At 43.3% G+C, this 13,739-nt stretch overlaps 1 protein-coding gene across 1 annotated transcript in view; it reads right to left on the bottom strand.

Moving 5' to 3' along the window:
* The window catches only part of ITFG1 (integrin alpha FG-GAP repeat containing 1), a 936,956-nt gene that overhangs the window by 191,060 nt on the left and 732,157 nt on the right, over window positions 1–13,739 (bottom strand). The window contains exon 13 of the mRNA XM_069216605.1: window positions 2,462–2,505. Within this exon, the coding sequence (XP_069072706.1) occupies window positions 2,462–2,505 (44 nt within the window). The remainder of the gene's footprint in view (window positions 1–2,461; window positions 2,506–13,739) is intronic.

The following is a 13,739-nucleotide window of genomic DNA, read 5'->3' as shown; positions in this document are numbered from 1 at the left end:
TGAGGGAGGTAGATAGTGAACGGGTTAGATAGGAGAGATAGAGAGGGGGATGTGAGTGGGGGAGGGGGATGAGGCAGGAGCAGGAGGGCAGGCGCGGGGAGAAGAGGACAGAGGAGGCAGAAGAGCCGAAGACAAGAAGAACAGAAGACAAGAAGAACAGAAGAACAGAAGAACAGAAGAACAGAAGACCGGAAGAACAGAAGAACAGAAGACCGGAAGGAGAGAAGAAAGGAAGATCAGAAGACCGGAAGGAGAGAAGAAAGGAAGACCGGAAGAACACAGAAGAACATAGAAGAACACAGAAGAACACAGAAGAAGATACAGAAAAACGAAGAACAGAGGGCAGAAGACCACAGAAGAAGATGAGGAAGAAGAGAAGAAGAGTGAAGACGGGGGAAAGAAGAGTACAGAAGAAGCTTACAGACGAGGAGCGAGGAGGAAGAACAGAAGAACAGAGAAGAAGAAAAGAAGAAAAGAAGCAGGAGCAGGAGAGAGGGTGAGTAGCGCGGGGCAGAGCGAGGGGCTGGGAGGGGGGGGGGGGGTACTTACTGTGAGGTGGGTCTCAGGAACTCAGGAACCTGGAGGAGCAGCAGCGGCAGGGGGAGCGACCTACCCTTGGGTCAAGGGTCGCTACCACTGTCGCGCAGCGGCCGCCATATGAGGTAGGAGGGGGGGGGAGGGGTCAGGTGGGGGCAAATGGGAGCTGGGGGGCGGGGGCGTGCAGGAGGTCGCGGCGGGAAAGCGCGAGGGAGGGGGGGGGGGACAGGTAGAGTGAGAAGAGCTGGGGAGGGGGGTTTAAGGGTGGAGGGGGTGAGTGTTAGGAGGTTTAGGAGATAAGGGAGAAAGATAGGAGTAGGGTTGAGAAGATAGGGGAGGGGGGGTTGTAGAGGTGGGTGAGGGTGAGAGGTAGAGTGAGAGGATAGGAAGATAGGTAATAGAGGGGGTGAGGGGGGGGAGTGTTAGAGAAATAGATAGAGAAAATAGATAGGGAAATCGATAGATAGGGAAATAGATAGAGAGATAGGAAGATAGGAGGAGGTGGAGAGTGAGGGAGTTAGATAGTGGGATAGAGAGATAGAGAGATAGGTAGATAGGAGGAGTGAGGGAGGTAGATAGTGAACGGGTTAGGTAGGAGAGATAGAGAGGGGGATGCGAGTGGGGGAGGGGGATGAGGCAGGAGCAGGAGGGCAGGCGCGGGGAGAAGAGGACGGAGGAGGCAGAAGAGCCGAAGACAAGAAGAACAGAAGAACAGAAGAACAGAAGAACAGAAGAACAGAAGAACAGAAGAACAGAAGAACAGAAGAACAGAAGAACAGAAGAACAGAAGAACAGAAGACCGGAAGGAGAGAAGAAAGGAAGATCAGAAGACCGGAAGGAGAGAAGAAAGGAAGAACACAGAAGAACACAGAAGAACACAGAAGAACACAGAAGAACACAGAAGAACACAGAAGAACACAGAAGAAGATGAGGAAGAAGAGAAGAAGAGTGAAGACGGGGGAAAGAAGAGTACAGAAGAAGATTACAGGCGAGGAGCGAGGAGGAAGAACAGAAGAACAGAGAAGAAGAAAAGAAGAAAAGAAGCAGGAGCAGGAGAGAGGGTGAGTAGCGCGGGGCAGAGCGAGGGGCTGGGAGGGGGGGTACTTACTGTGAGCTGGGTCTCAGGAACTCAGGAACCTGGAGGAGCTGCAGCGGCAGGGGGAGTGACCTACCCTTGGGTCAAATACCCTTGGAGAGCTACTTAGGCTCAACAAATATACCAATCATGCATTACATTTATGCGGAGGCTGCATTTTAATTTCAAATATACTATAAATTGCATAAATGACAAAAACATCTGTAGTAGACTGTATCACCTATGCCTTTATTCCAAAAAATTGAAAGCTATGAACCAAGAGTAAGGGTACATGGGATAAGAGTCCAGTAGCCATTATAAGTGAGTAATTTTACATACCTAATGGACACAACTTATATAACATGTGTGAAAGTCACTTAAAGAGAGCCATGTAACAGAACATTTATTTTATAGAGTGGGAGTAAAGATTCATTGAAAACACTCCACTTGTGGAAAAAAATCATTTTAATGCTAGTAGAAGTTTAGCAGTGAACAAAAAAGTGCATATCTCACAGTCAAAGGGATTCTTCTCATTCAGCGATTTTCTACCGCGACTTACTCATGAGACCACGGGCAGGTATAGCCCATATGTTTACAGAGAACAAGCACATCAATTAGAAAGCAGTGTCCACCAAGACTGAATTAAACATGACCACAAACCAAAAGGATAACGCATGAGGCATTTGTCGAAAAACTGCCACCTCTTTCTATATAGTCATGAAGGATCTGTGGCCAAGCAGACATTAGCACGTCACCTCCTTGATTTACATTTTAGTTCTGAGTACAGGAAATATTTTCAGAAGTCATGTGTGAATATTAATATACAGAAGGGAAAGTTGGTCTACTTACTTTTGCATGGTCTGGACAATCATTTGAACAAAGCCCACTAAGAACTGTGGTGAAAAAATTAGAAAAATAGCAATTATTAGTTATCATAAACTATTAGCAAATATTCTATCAAATATGAAACACTACACCCACATTTTATGTAATGTTATTGGCCAGCACAGAAAAACATCAACATACAGGTGGGGCAAAGTATTCTAGTGGAGACTTACTCGCATCAAAGTAAAGTCCTGTTTTACAAGTGTCATGCAACAGACTATATTCAAGACTCTGTTTTTTCACATTAAAGGAGAAAGTTTTTTTAAGAGGCAGCCAGAAGAAAGCAAACTCACCCCAGCCATTGAAGTACTCTTCTCTATGCATTTACAACCTAACCATTCTGGATGTGATTTAAAAGAGCTAAGAGGCGGTCAACTCTGTAGTCTGACACATGGGATGGTCACCAGACCATCAGTTCAAGTCTGGGAAATGCTACTGGCCCGCTTTTTCTTCTGTTACCAGGAAATGGACCTAATTCAATTTGGTGATAGTTTTAGAGAACTTCGAACGGTAGAAGTGCACTATAGAAAACAAAGTTATTATTTATTATAAAACAGGACATGCATTTTTCTTTTACAAATCTTATTTTGTGTGAACGAGCTACAATAATGAAGATTTACTCTTTCTCCTGTCATACCACCACTGGCCTGCTAGCAGTTTCAATATCGGATAAAGGCTTAAATTTCTATACACAAGCTCCCCTCCTCGCATGGGCTCTGCTATTCAGAGAGAGACAAATCAACTCCTCTGTAAAGTATTGTTGGCTCATCTTGGTAGTCTTGGTTAACTCAAGGTGAAACCCCAAACGAGATACTGTTAAGAATAAAACAAACAGCCCAAGGGATAGAGAGTAAAGCCTGCACGCATGATAAATGGCCAAATATGTTATACTACATACTGAGAAAGAAAGCAAAACCATCATTTTTAACTTGATTTAAGTAAAATGAAATGGAACATGCAGTTTTAGTCAATGGAAGGTCAAAAGAAAAGTCTGTGGGTGAACAGAAGTTTTAAGCATGTCAAAGTACAGGGCCTGGACTGGATGGAATGGAGACGACTGGTAACTAACATGCACCTGTGGGGCAAAGTAGGCTGTTGATCTGGAGGAAAGTTCATCCAAGTACAAGGTAGGCACTGAGGATGTTTGAATAAGACTCAACATTCTCGGGTTGTTGGCTGACACTAATAATATTATATAGACTGAATAAAACACCACAGAGCAGGAACTAGAACAGAGGAGTGCAAAGAAGCAAAAACATCCTCAATTTGCTTCCAGATGGGCCAATTGTCAGCTTCTACTTTGGGCCTTTGGTGCTAAATCAAATTTTTCTTATTCTGTTATACAAGTCTCAGATTAGCATTCAAGGTTTTAGGACTATGATTGAATTTCCCTCAAACGTTCTTCTGTATGTTGGCAGATTTCATGGAGGTCACAAAAAAATAAATCTAAGTTCTCGCTTTTACCTAGACTAAAGGTCAAGAACAAGGCATTTATTCGGCACCAAGAGCTCTCTTAAGCCAGTGTCTGTAAAGGTACCGCAGAAGGTTTATGCCTCTCTATCTGCCTGAAGACTTCAACGTTGAAGTATTGGAACAGTATTCACTGGGCCTCTTGAGATCCAGAACCAAAACTATTGTTAAGCAAACGATTGTTGGAATAAAGGGTGTCCCGGATTACTTTCTACCCCACACTGGAAGCTTTTTGCTGCAGGAAAGATTATCTAATTATGACATATGATTTGAAATGGCAGTCTCCTTTCCCTTGTGACAAAAATGAACATGGTCCCTAAGACAACGGCAGTAGCTTTCAATCTAAAGTGCTGGCCCTTGATGAATACAGTAGAGAAACAGGATCCTTCATTGACAATGCTGAGTGTAGGGTTGAAGTAGTCCAATCAACCTACTCGGAAGACCACCTGGACATCCCATGAACAATTCCAGCCCTTACCATACTGGGTAAAATGCACTCTCTGGAAAAGTGTACTGAAGCACTAACAAAATTCTAATTATGATCTTGTCACTTGGTACATCCATATAAAAAGGATACAACAATATTGGGGAAAGCTTCTAACACATACAAGACCTTAACAAAAATGATTGGGAATACGACTAGGTTATCTTGGAACATAGGATGAGAAAATATAATTTGCCAAATGGTGCCTCGTGCTAAGGGATTTCTCGTTTCATTTTCTACCAGAGGGTTTGCTAGAAAGGAGATTGGGATGTGCAGTCTTTCCAGTTTCACCTTCACCTTCCCAGTGGATTGATTACTCATGAGCTCATAAATGTTCAGAAATAGGAGGAAAGTCCATGATCTAAAATAAAAAAGCAGGTGATGGATGTGGGGAAAAGGATTTGCAAGTTTCACAGAGATCCCAAAGCACAAGCAGTCTCAATGAACAGGGCATAAGACTACATTCTTCTTGTTTTGTAAAGTAGCATTCGAAGAGGGGTCCCATGGTACGGAAAGGGTGATACTGGCAAAGTATTAAGAGAAAGACAGAAGAGACATCCTTTACTATCTTTCAACCACAGTGTTGACATATAGCGCTGCCTCACCACACTGCTAAGGCAAAGTATGGATTAGGATTTAAGGGCTTCTAAGGAAATGAATTACACTGTATCACTGGGGGATAACATCAAACCTAAACAGCAGAATCAGAAAAATGGAAAGCATAAGTCTACCCAGTGGTGAGAGAAAGGACATAAGATATGGCGAAAAGCTGTGAGAATAATTTGTGTTCTCGGGTTTATTTGTTTAAAATTAAATCTTTACTATCACAGCAAATACATAGTTTCTATAAAGATTCAAAGAATGCATTAACATCAATCTAAAAACCCACAAACGTGAAGTACGTTGCAGGCGCACCCTCACGGGATGAAACTACACTTCTGGAAGCAATAAGAGGGCTTACATTGCTCTTCGCTTGGAGGTCGAGCCTTCTCCTCAGTTGTAGCATTAAAATGGAAAAAAACTATCATTCTATTTTTGGAAGGAGAGCAAACTCCTAAAATTTAGGAAAGTCTTAAAAACCTTGCCTTTTCCGTGATGCTTAATATGTAGACTGGTCTACTGTTCTGATTTTCTCCCTCAAAACTTTGACTAACTGGATTGCTACAGCTTATCTTTTAGCACCAAAATACCGCTATCGGAGGTAATAGTTTGTGCTTTACAAATAACAAAACACAAACGACCCAAAAAAGAATGAAAGATGTTCGAATGATATGAATACAGGGCCGAACTGGGAACTCAAACAAGCCCTGGCTATTCTGTCAGACCAGCCTCGAGTCGGGGGGGTGGGGGTGCAAGTGTGAAGCACTGCTGCAAAACAGGCTCCCAGGAACAAAACTCGCCCTCACCCTTCCAGCCTCCCGGGGAAATGCCTGTGCCTGCTACGACCAGTCCAGCCCTGTATGAATACATTATTACAACATCAAGGATTGCAGGGAAATAGGGCCATAAATGGTAGGAGGTAACAGAACTTCAAAATTGTAGAAAATCACTATTGATCTTTTGAATGGTCATAAACAGTGAAAGAAGACAGCACACTCCATGAGTGTGCACTGGAAAAAACACAATACCATATGAAGAACCACATGAACGGTTAACTCACCATTTCATGCCTTCAAGACTGATTTTAAAAAAAGGCTCTTTTACATCTGAAATCGTAACATTGGTTATTGACAGTGATTAGAAACAAAAATATGGGATTACACGCTATTAGTAGAAAAGGGAGGAAGCAACCTCCTCTTCTGTATCCCCTTACATACATCACAAGCACTGGCAAAGCTAATAGATCTGGCCTTGGTAAGCTGCTGCAATTGTTATTTTTATTACAGGCATATTCTATTAAAAAAGACAAAAAAGTGTGTGTGTGCATGTGTGTGTGTGTTACCGTTTTAAATTAATGTTTGGTGCGTGAGTGCATGTTTGAATGTTGATGAGTGTTGTTAATGGATGTGCGTGCGTGCGTGCATGTGTGTGTACTATAGGCATTCAATTACTGTAACCTGAAGTTCAAATACATAGAAGTGTCAGTGTGTTGGCCTACCAGCCCGGCACCGAAGTGCACTTCTTCTCAGGCAGATGTGATTAGGCTAAATGCTGCCACTCACAGCGCAAGAGAGCCAATGGATGGAGTGGGATGATCCACTGCTCCATTGTGTATGTTGTGGTGGGAGGAAGCAACAGGTGAATGTCAGCTGAAAAGACCAATCGGTGAAGAGAGTCTCCCCAAATCCCTCTTTTCTTGCATTTATGTATTTAACCTATATTTATATATTTTACATGAGTCTGTATACAAGACTACACCAGATCTAAAAGTACAATATGTGACTTAACCGGATCAGCAGAGCAAAGTATCATCAATACCTGTAGAAATCACAGAGTAGATGTACCACTGAAGAGCTAGTTTCAGTGTAAATATAAATAAGTTATGAGATTTAGATAAATCAGAAATTGCACTTAACTGCGCCTATATGCTCGATCTAACAATTATAAAAAAGGTAAAAAAGTTAACAAAGTCACCTTGTTTGTTGCTGGTAGCTGATGGAAGCTGGTTTGGCCATCTTGCCAACCCCTTCTCCTGACCAGAGGGAAATTCAGAAAGACCACAATAAATGTGTTCTAATCATCACAACAAGACTCAAAATAAAAGAGAGAATACCATTAAATGAAATCACAAAAAAAGATTTCTAAGCAAAGAAGCTTGAACTGCTACAAGAGGGAGTGGCTTATCCATGGAAATAGAACAAACAGGAAGTGTTAGCAATGTACCTATGTTCCATTCGTCCTTAGTACTCGGAAGTGAGGATGAGATGTCCCTTACAGCCATGCATACCCACCATCATATTGTAGACTGAGAAGCACAGAGCGAAAGGCAGTGCATTATTTCAAATGTTTCTACTCTCATCAAACCAGCCGGGTTCCTCCAACATATGATGAGGTGAGAACCTGTTGCCTCTTCATGTCAGTACCAACTCAGGTCACTTTTTGGCGGAAGCTTGGACATCATGTTTTCTACCTCAGAAAAAACTTGAACCTTGCCATTTTGTAGTGCAGGACACCACTGACATCACGCCATGTGCCCTTCCACACAAATCTACTACTATCTCAAGGTAATTCATCACCAGTTTCCATATGGTGGAACAGTTCAAATCAAACCTTTTTCCCCACAATAACTCTACCAACACTATACAATACAAAATAGCAGCTCAGTCACTGACACACTCAGGTAGACTGCAGGGCTCATTTTGAGTTATGTGGGAATTCTGATTCAGGCACAAACAGGAGTTTGCCTATATGAAGATAATATGTTTTTTGCTGTAATTGCTTTACCACATGATTTTCACCACCCACAAATTGTCATTGCTTTTGCAATATCCAGAAAACATGTAGGATTACAATGTTTTCTCACATTTCAAGGTGAGGAAATTGGAATGAGCCGTAAATAGCGAATAAATAAATACAATACCTTGCGGGACGGTATTCCCCACATGTGGTATTACGGCACCAAAAGACCAAGAACCCCGAATGGAGAAAGAAGGGAGCAGAATTTGCTAATATCTTTCAAAGGTACAACGCAAATATATTTAAAATAATAATGTCCTCCAGAGCAGCATTTCAGTATATATATATATGTCCATGTTACCCACAGAACTGTTTCTGGAAGCCTGCATAATAGGTTTCATTGACTTCAGAAGGATGTCTAGCTGAGTCAGGCTCCACACAGGGCTGTATAGAAGTCTAATTAATGTTTGGAGCCATTCTCAGTAATGTTAAAATATTTTTTTATAACAAATGCAATGGGTTATTGCGGTGCACCTCTCCAAAAACATTTATTTTAGCAGTGGCATGTCGGAGAGAAAGATAAATCAATGACTGAGATTATATGAGGGACACGAAGAAGCCCAAGAACTTGGCCTTAGCTCTGCAATTCTTAAAGTGCTGAGTCTGCCTTCTCTGCAAAAGCACAAGAGTCATCAAAGGGCATGTCAAAAAGACAGGCTTGGACATGCCTTGAAAAACTAATGGTTCTGAGCCAGGCATGGCAAAGAAGGGCCACTGACTATGAAAATCGCTCTAGCCAGTAAGTCTGTAGTGTCCAGCCTACACTGTAAGGTGAACTTTTCTGCATCTCTACGGTCCGCAATAGCTTGGGAGAGTATAGCTCAGGCTTCCTCAAAGTCCATAGGCAGCACTTGCACAACCGAATCCCAGATCGTATCAGGCCAAATGGCATGCGGTGTTCACTGGTCCCAGTGCAAGGTTGGCAGATGAGAATATCCTCTTCCAAAATGTATCCAGCCTCTTGGATTCCCTATCCGGTGAAGTTGTAGGGAATGCTCAAAAGCTGATCTCAGAGGTGGAGGCCTGGATCACCAAGCTCTCTGGAGTGGGGTGCTGGGTAAGGAAACTTGAGTCCCCACGAGAAGGGGGGGTTCCAGCATGCAATTGTCCTATGCACAGAAGACCCTGTGCAGGCCTTGACCAGGCCCGAGCAGGACATTGGTAAGGGCTTCATTAAAAGGGAGTAAGGATTCACATGGCTGACTCCAGGCTGAAGCACCTGTCAAGACATTTGCCTTCACTGCTACTGAGGGCAAGTGAAGATCTACTACCTCAGATGTCCTACGCATCACCATAGTGAACAAGGCATCCTCCTCCATAGCCACGGTAGGGGGAGAGACCAAGCCAGTATCCAATGAGGTGTCTAACCTACTGGCATCGACCAGTTCCCCATATCAATTCTCCTTATTATCATTTAGGGTACTCAGTCTCCTCCCATTCTTCTCCCTCTCAAGGCTTGTCAAATGAAAAAGACTCTGGCTCCCACCCATAGGCCATGGTCACGGTCAGCACCAGAACTGGTGTTGGACAACCCCCCTTCTGGGTCCGTGTCAGTGTCGGGAATGCCAATGGGAATGATGTTGACATGGGGTGTCGGCACTGGAGCGCAGAGGAAGGTCTCGTCTCACAGGTGGGTCCACTTCTGAGCCAACATCAGATCTGTTAGGCCCGATGGTGCCTACGGTGAACCTGCAAGCAAGGATCCATTAAGGGCCACTCCCTAGCCATGGGACTCGACGGCCAGATATGAGGTGCATAGCCTCATAAAATTATTTCAGCTGGGTGGGGGTCGCTCCGGCTGAGGGAAAGTCAGAGAAGTGCAGAGCAGGCCCGGACTCAAGCTTTGCCAAAGCGCATGGCCTGGAGTGCAGATGCTCTTGTGCCTCGTCCAAAGATTTAGACAGGTGCGGCAAAGTTGAAGAGCTCTTTGACTTCTTGGATTTCTTCTTGTGGTGTGACTTACCTAATGACTTTACATAAGTTAACCAACAGATACAGCTTGGAGAGCTGTACCAGGGCCTTTCGCTTGATGAAGATCATGAGAGTCATGGGGTGGTCAAAGTTGGGTAGCAAGGAACTTAAGAGAACGTTCTCCCTCAGCGCCTTCGGGTGCATGGTGTGACATTCGTCTCAGCTGTTGGAGTCATGGTCCCTCTCCATGCACCCAAACAAACCAAGTGTGGGTCTGTCATAGTTACCTGCCTGTGACAGGCACCACATGATTTGAAACATATTGGTTTCTTTGGGGATATCCTGTCACACTAGGAGAGGAATCTCTCGAAAACAATTTTGACAAGAAGTCGCGAAAAAGATGTCAAAAGGCGAAAGTGCAGAGCTTCATGGATCAGAGCTGTCTTGAGCAGAAAGGAAAGAACTTACATCAGCACACCAAGGTGGCGCCTGTATAGACACTGTGAACATCATTTCCAGCAAGACGATGCTGATACAGAACCAAACAATGCCACCTACTGACAGGGGTACTGCTTAAAAATGTCCGAATCCAGGCTGACACCTGGGGAATATTCTATTGTAAGGTAAGGAATCTGCAGGTAGAAGTCTCTTTCAAATAAACAATAAACTGCCTATATGTTACTTGCAGCTCTCTAAACATGCTTTAAAAATAGAAAACTTAAGAAATAAAATGCACATTGTCAGCATGTGGATTTACCCATATGCCAATGAACACACATCAGTCATTGCATTAAACTTTCAAATGACTCATGAGACAGCATGAATAGTGCCATTCTGATGCCAGAGGTTTTCTAGTCTGTGGTGTCTCCCAGCCATGCAAAGGAATACTTCTAGAACACTGAAAGAATATGTGCATTCAGCAGATAAATGCTGACTCCAGAATATCTTGGGAGATGTCCAGCTCATTTTCCATTAGCAGCATGGCTGACAAACTTTCTATAAGATGGTCTTAACTTTCACATATATAATCTGACTGAAGAAAATGACTATCATGTTCATCCACACCAGATACTCCCTTTCATGTGTAATACATCGATACTACAAAATCTCTGGAATCCCCTTGTTTTTCAGTGCCAGTACTTCCCAACTGTCCCACGCATTAAGTAAAAGCAGGTGACATTTTACTTTCAAATAACCTGGGATCCAAAAACTTTAAGAATCTATGGATTTGTCTATTTGATTTTTCGTTAGAAAAAATACATGACAATTACACTGTAACATTCACTATTTGGCACCATTTTGTCATAGATCTTGAGTAACACTTGGGATGCATTCTCTCATAGTGATAATCAACCTGTCTATGGAGCACCTCCGAATCTTTAAGCCCAGTGAAGATGAACGAATCCACCAGAAGGCAGATGACAGTAAACCGTATCTGCACAGTTTATCATGCTACAACATTGATGCCTGAACAAGAGACCAACCATGATGGGTTTACTCCTCAATAATGCTAGGTCCTTGGACTTCAAACTTTACAATAAGTTTGGCTTCATGGTTCACAAAGAGAACATGACCAAATTGTTTGGCATCAAATGATGCTTAAAGTATGGAGTAAAATGCTTTCCTATCAGATGCAGACATCGGAACCATTGGGTTTACTCCTCAATAATGCTAGGTCCTTGGACTTCAAACTTTACAACATGTTTGGCTTCATGGTTCACAAAGAGAACATGAGCAAACTGTTTGGCATCAAATGACGCCTAAAGTATAGAGTAAAACGCCTTCCTACCAGATGCAGACATCGGAACCATTGCCCAGGAATATGAAGACAAGATATCAGGTCTTCACCTGCTGTACTCCTCCAATCTAGGACACTGTGCTAGAATAACTATGCCAGATTTCATACCTCCTTCAATTTAGCAAGGGGCTGAAAACCCATCTGTTTTAGATACATTACAGGGTAGCAAAGTGCTTGCAGACCACCAGTGAACAGTTCTTCCTCTCATCGCACCATCTCAGATACCTGTAGCTTTACCAGTCCATTTGCATCCCAGCCCCTAGATCTAAAACAGGTACTGAGAAATCACAAAAGCCTAAAAGGTGCTCCTATTTATCTGTTGATGAAGAGGGTAAAAACATGAGGCCAAAATTAGAAATGTATAATTGCAACATCTCTGGATCCACGCTTCTTCAAAAAGGTGTACATTGCTTGTGTTCTCCTCTAACACTGTCTGTCATTTAATAGTCGGATTGCTACTGCAACAGTACCACTATATGAAATCATGCACTGGCCAAGTCCCTAAAGGACTCTATGCAGTTAACTTCAACCCAGTTTCAAACATTCTGTGGCTGACAAAAGCTACTTTAAATACTGGCCTTCTATTACCATTATGTTATTTTAGATGGCATGAAAATTAGATTTTAAACAGGCAAACAAATGGAACCAGAATAGTGGGAATTAGCAAGATGGCATCACATGGAACCTAGATGTGATAACACTAAATGTTCTCAAGCTGTGGGCAGATTTGAACATCCTCAACCATTCCAATGATGCTGGCCTTTGAAAGCTATCATGTGGGAGAGGGCCTTCACCTGATGCAGAATTTTGGTTTGTGGCTTTGTCACCATTGGTCCTGAACACATATATACAACCTATGTTGAAGATTATCTAGAGATATGTCCTTCTATTTTAAGATTAAGCAGATGATGACTAGATCATTCTGAGATTTCAAAACGTTGACTTTAATTGTGAACAAAACTGCAGTTCCCTGGGGTGGATGGGCGGCGGGCAGGGAGGGACAGCTAATTTGTTACAGCACCACAGAAACAGCCAAATCAAAAACAGCTCAGAGTAACAATTAAAATGTAAATTTTGGATAGGTTAAGTGGGCGCACGTTCACCGGTGGGAAGGACCTGAGGAGTGTCTTACAAGTTAGGGCTCATCGATGGACAGGACTGGGCCTTATTCAGTTGGTCAGCTGAAAGGCTGCAAGGTGTAAGGTGGCCTCTATAGGGATCCGCTTCACAGTAGGTGGCAGCCCCTCCCCCCAGTTACAGAACAGTAATACAACTCATAATGGACTAAGAGGAGGATGGGTTCCTGGGGCCTGGTCTCCCAATCGCATGGGTTGAGTATTTCCCAAATACATTGTGAATGGCCAGTGACTGGTCATAATATTACAGTAAAGGAGACCTACTGCAGTCTTGTTCCCAACAGCATTAGAATGATTGTTGGGAAAGGTCTACAGGTTCTACCAGATTTCGGAGAGGGGGAGAAAATATGTTCTGCCAAGAAGCAAACACTATGGGGAAAAAGAGTGGCAGAAAGAGCTACACCAAAGTAAACTAGATAAATATGTTTTTCTCTGCAACGCTGGCACAAAGTAATATCCGGATGCTATATCCAGGTCCTAGGGTTCGAGTTGTAATTCACGATTGGTTTTCTTTTAAGAGCCAGATCTCACCCGCAGTAAGAGAGTGCTTCTGGATATTGAAGGCCTTGAAGAAATTTCTGTCTTTTCTACCTTGGGAAGCACAGAAAACTGTTGTACAAGTGTCTATTTTATCCAGACTGGACTACGCAAATACTATGAATCTAGGCCTTCCAGCTTTCTTGATTCAACGACTGCAAGTAGTGCAGAACACGGTGGTGTGCCTCATATTCAATCTCGCCAGGCGCAATCCCTATATCCTCATGTTTAACCCCTTCACAGCCAAGGACGTAATGGTTACATCCTCGGCTGCGGCACGGAGGCTCCAAGGACGTAACCATTTTGTCCCGAACTGGCTCATGGGGGAGGAGCCTCGCCTCAGCGCCCCCACTGCAGGGATGGAAGGGGAATCGCTTCCCCTGCCACCCCCGCCTTCCCCACCACGTGGCATCAGATGATGTCAGCACACAATTGCGCGATGACTTCATCAGAGGCCTGCCCTTCTGACCTTCCAGTGCAGATCGGAGGAGAAATGCCCCTGCACTTCTC

This window comes from Pleurodeles waltl, chromosome 12 (genome assembly GCF_031143425.1).
Source record: "Pleurodeles waltl isolate 20211129_DDA chromosome 12, aPleWal1.hap1.20221129, whole genome shotgun sequence".
In the NCBI taxonomy this organism is placed as follows: domain Eukaryota; kingdom Metazoa; phylum Chordata; class Amphibia; order Caudata; family Salamandridae; genus Pleurodeles; species Pleurodeles waltl.
The sequence above is the reverse complement of the archived record's forward strand: the minus strand, read 5'-3'. Positions and strand labels throughout refer to the sequence as shown.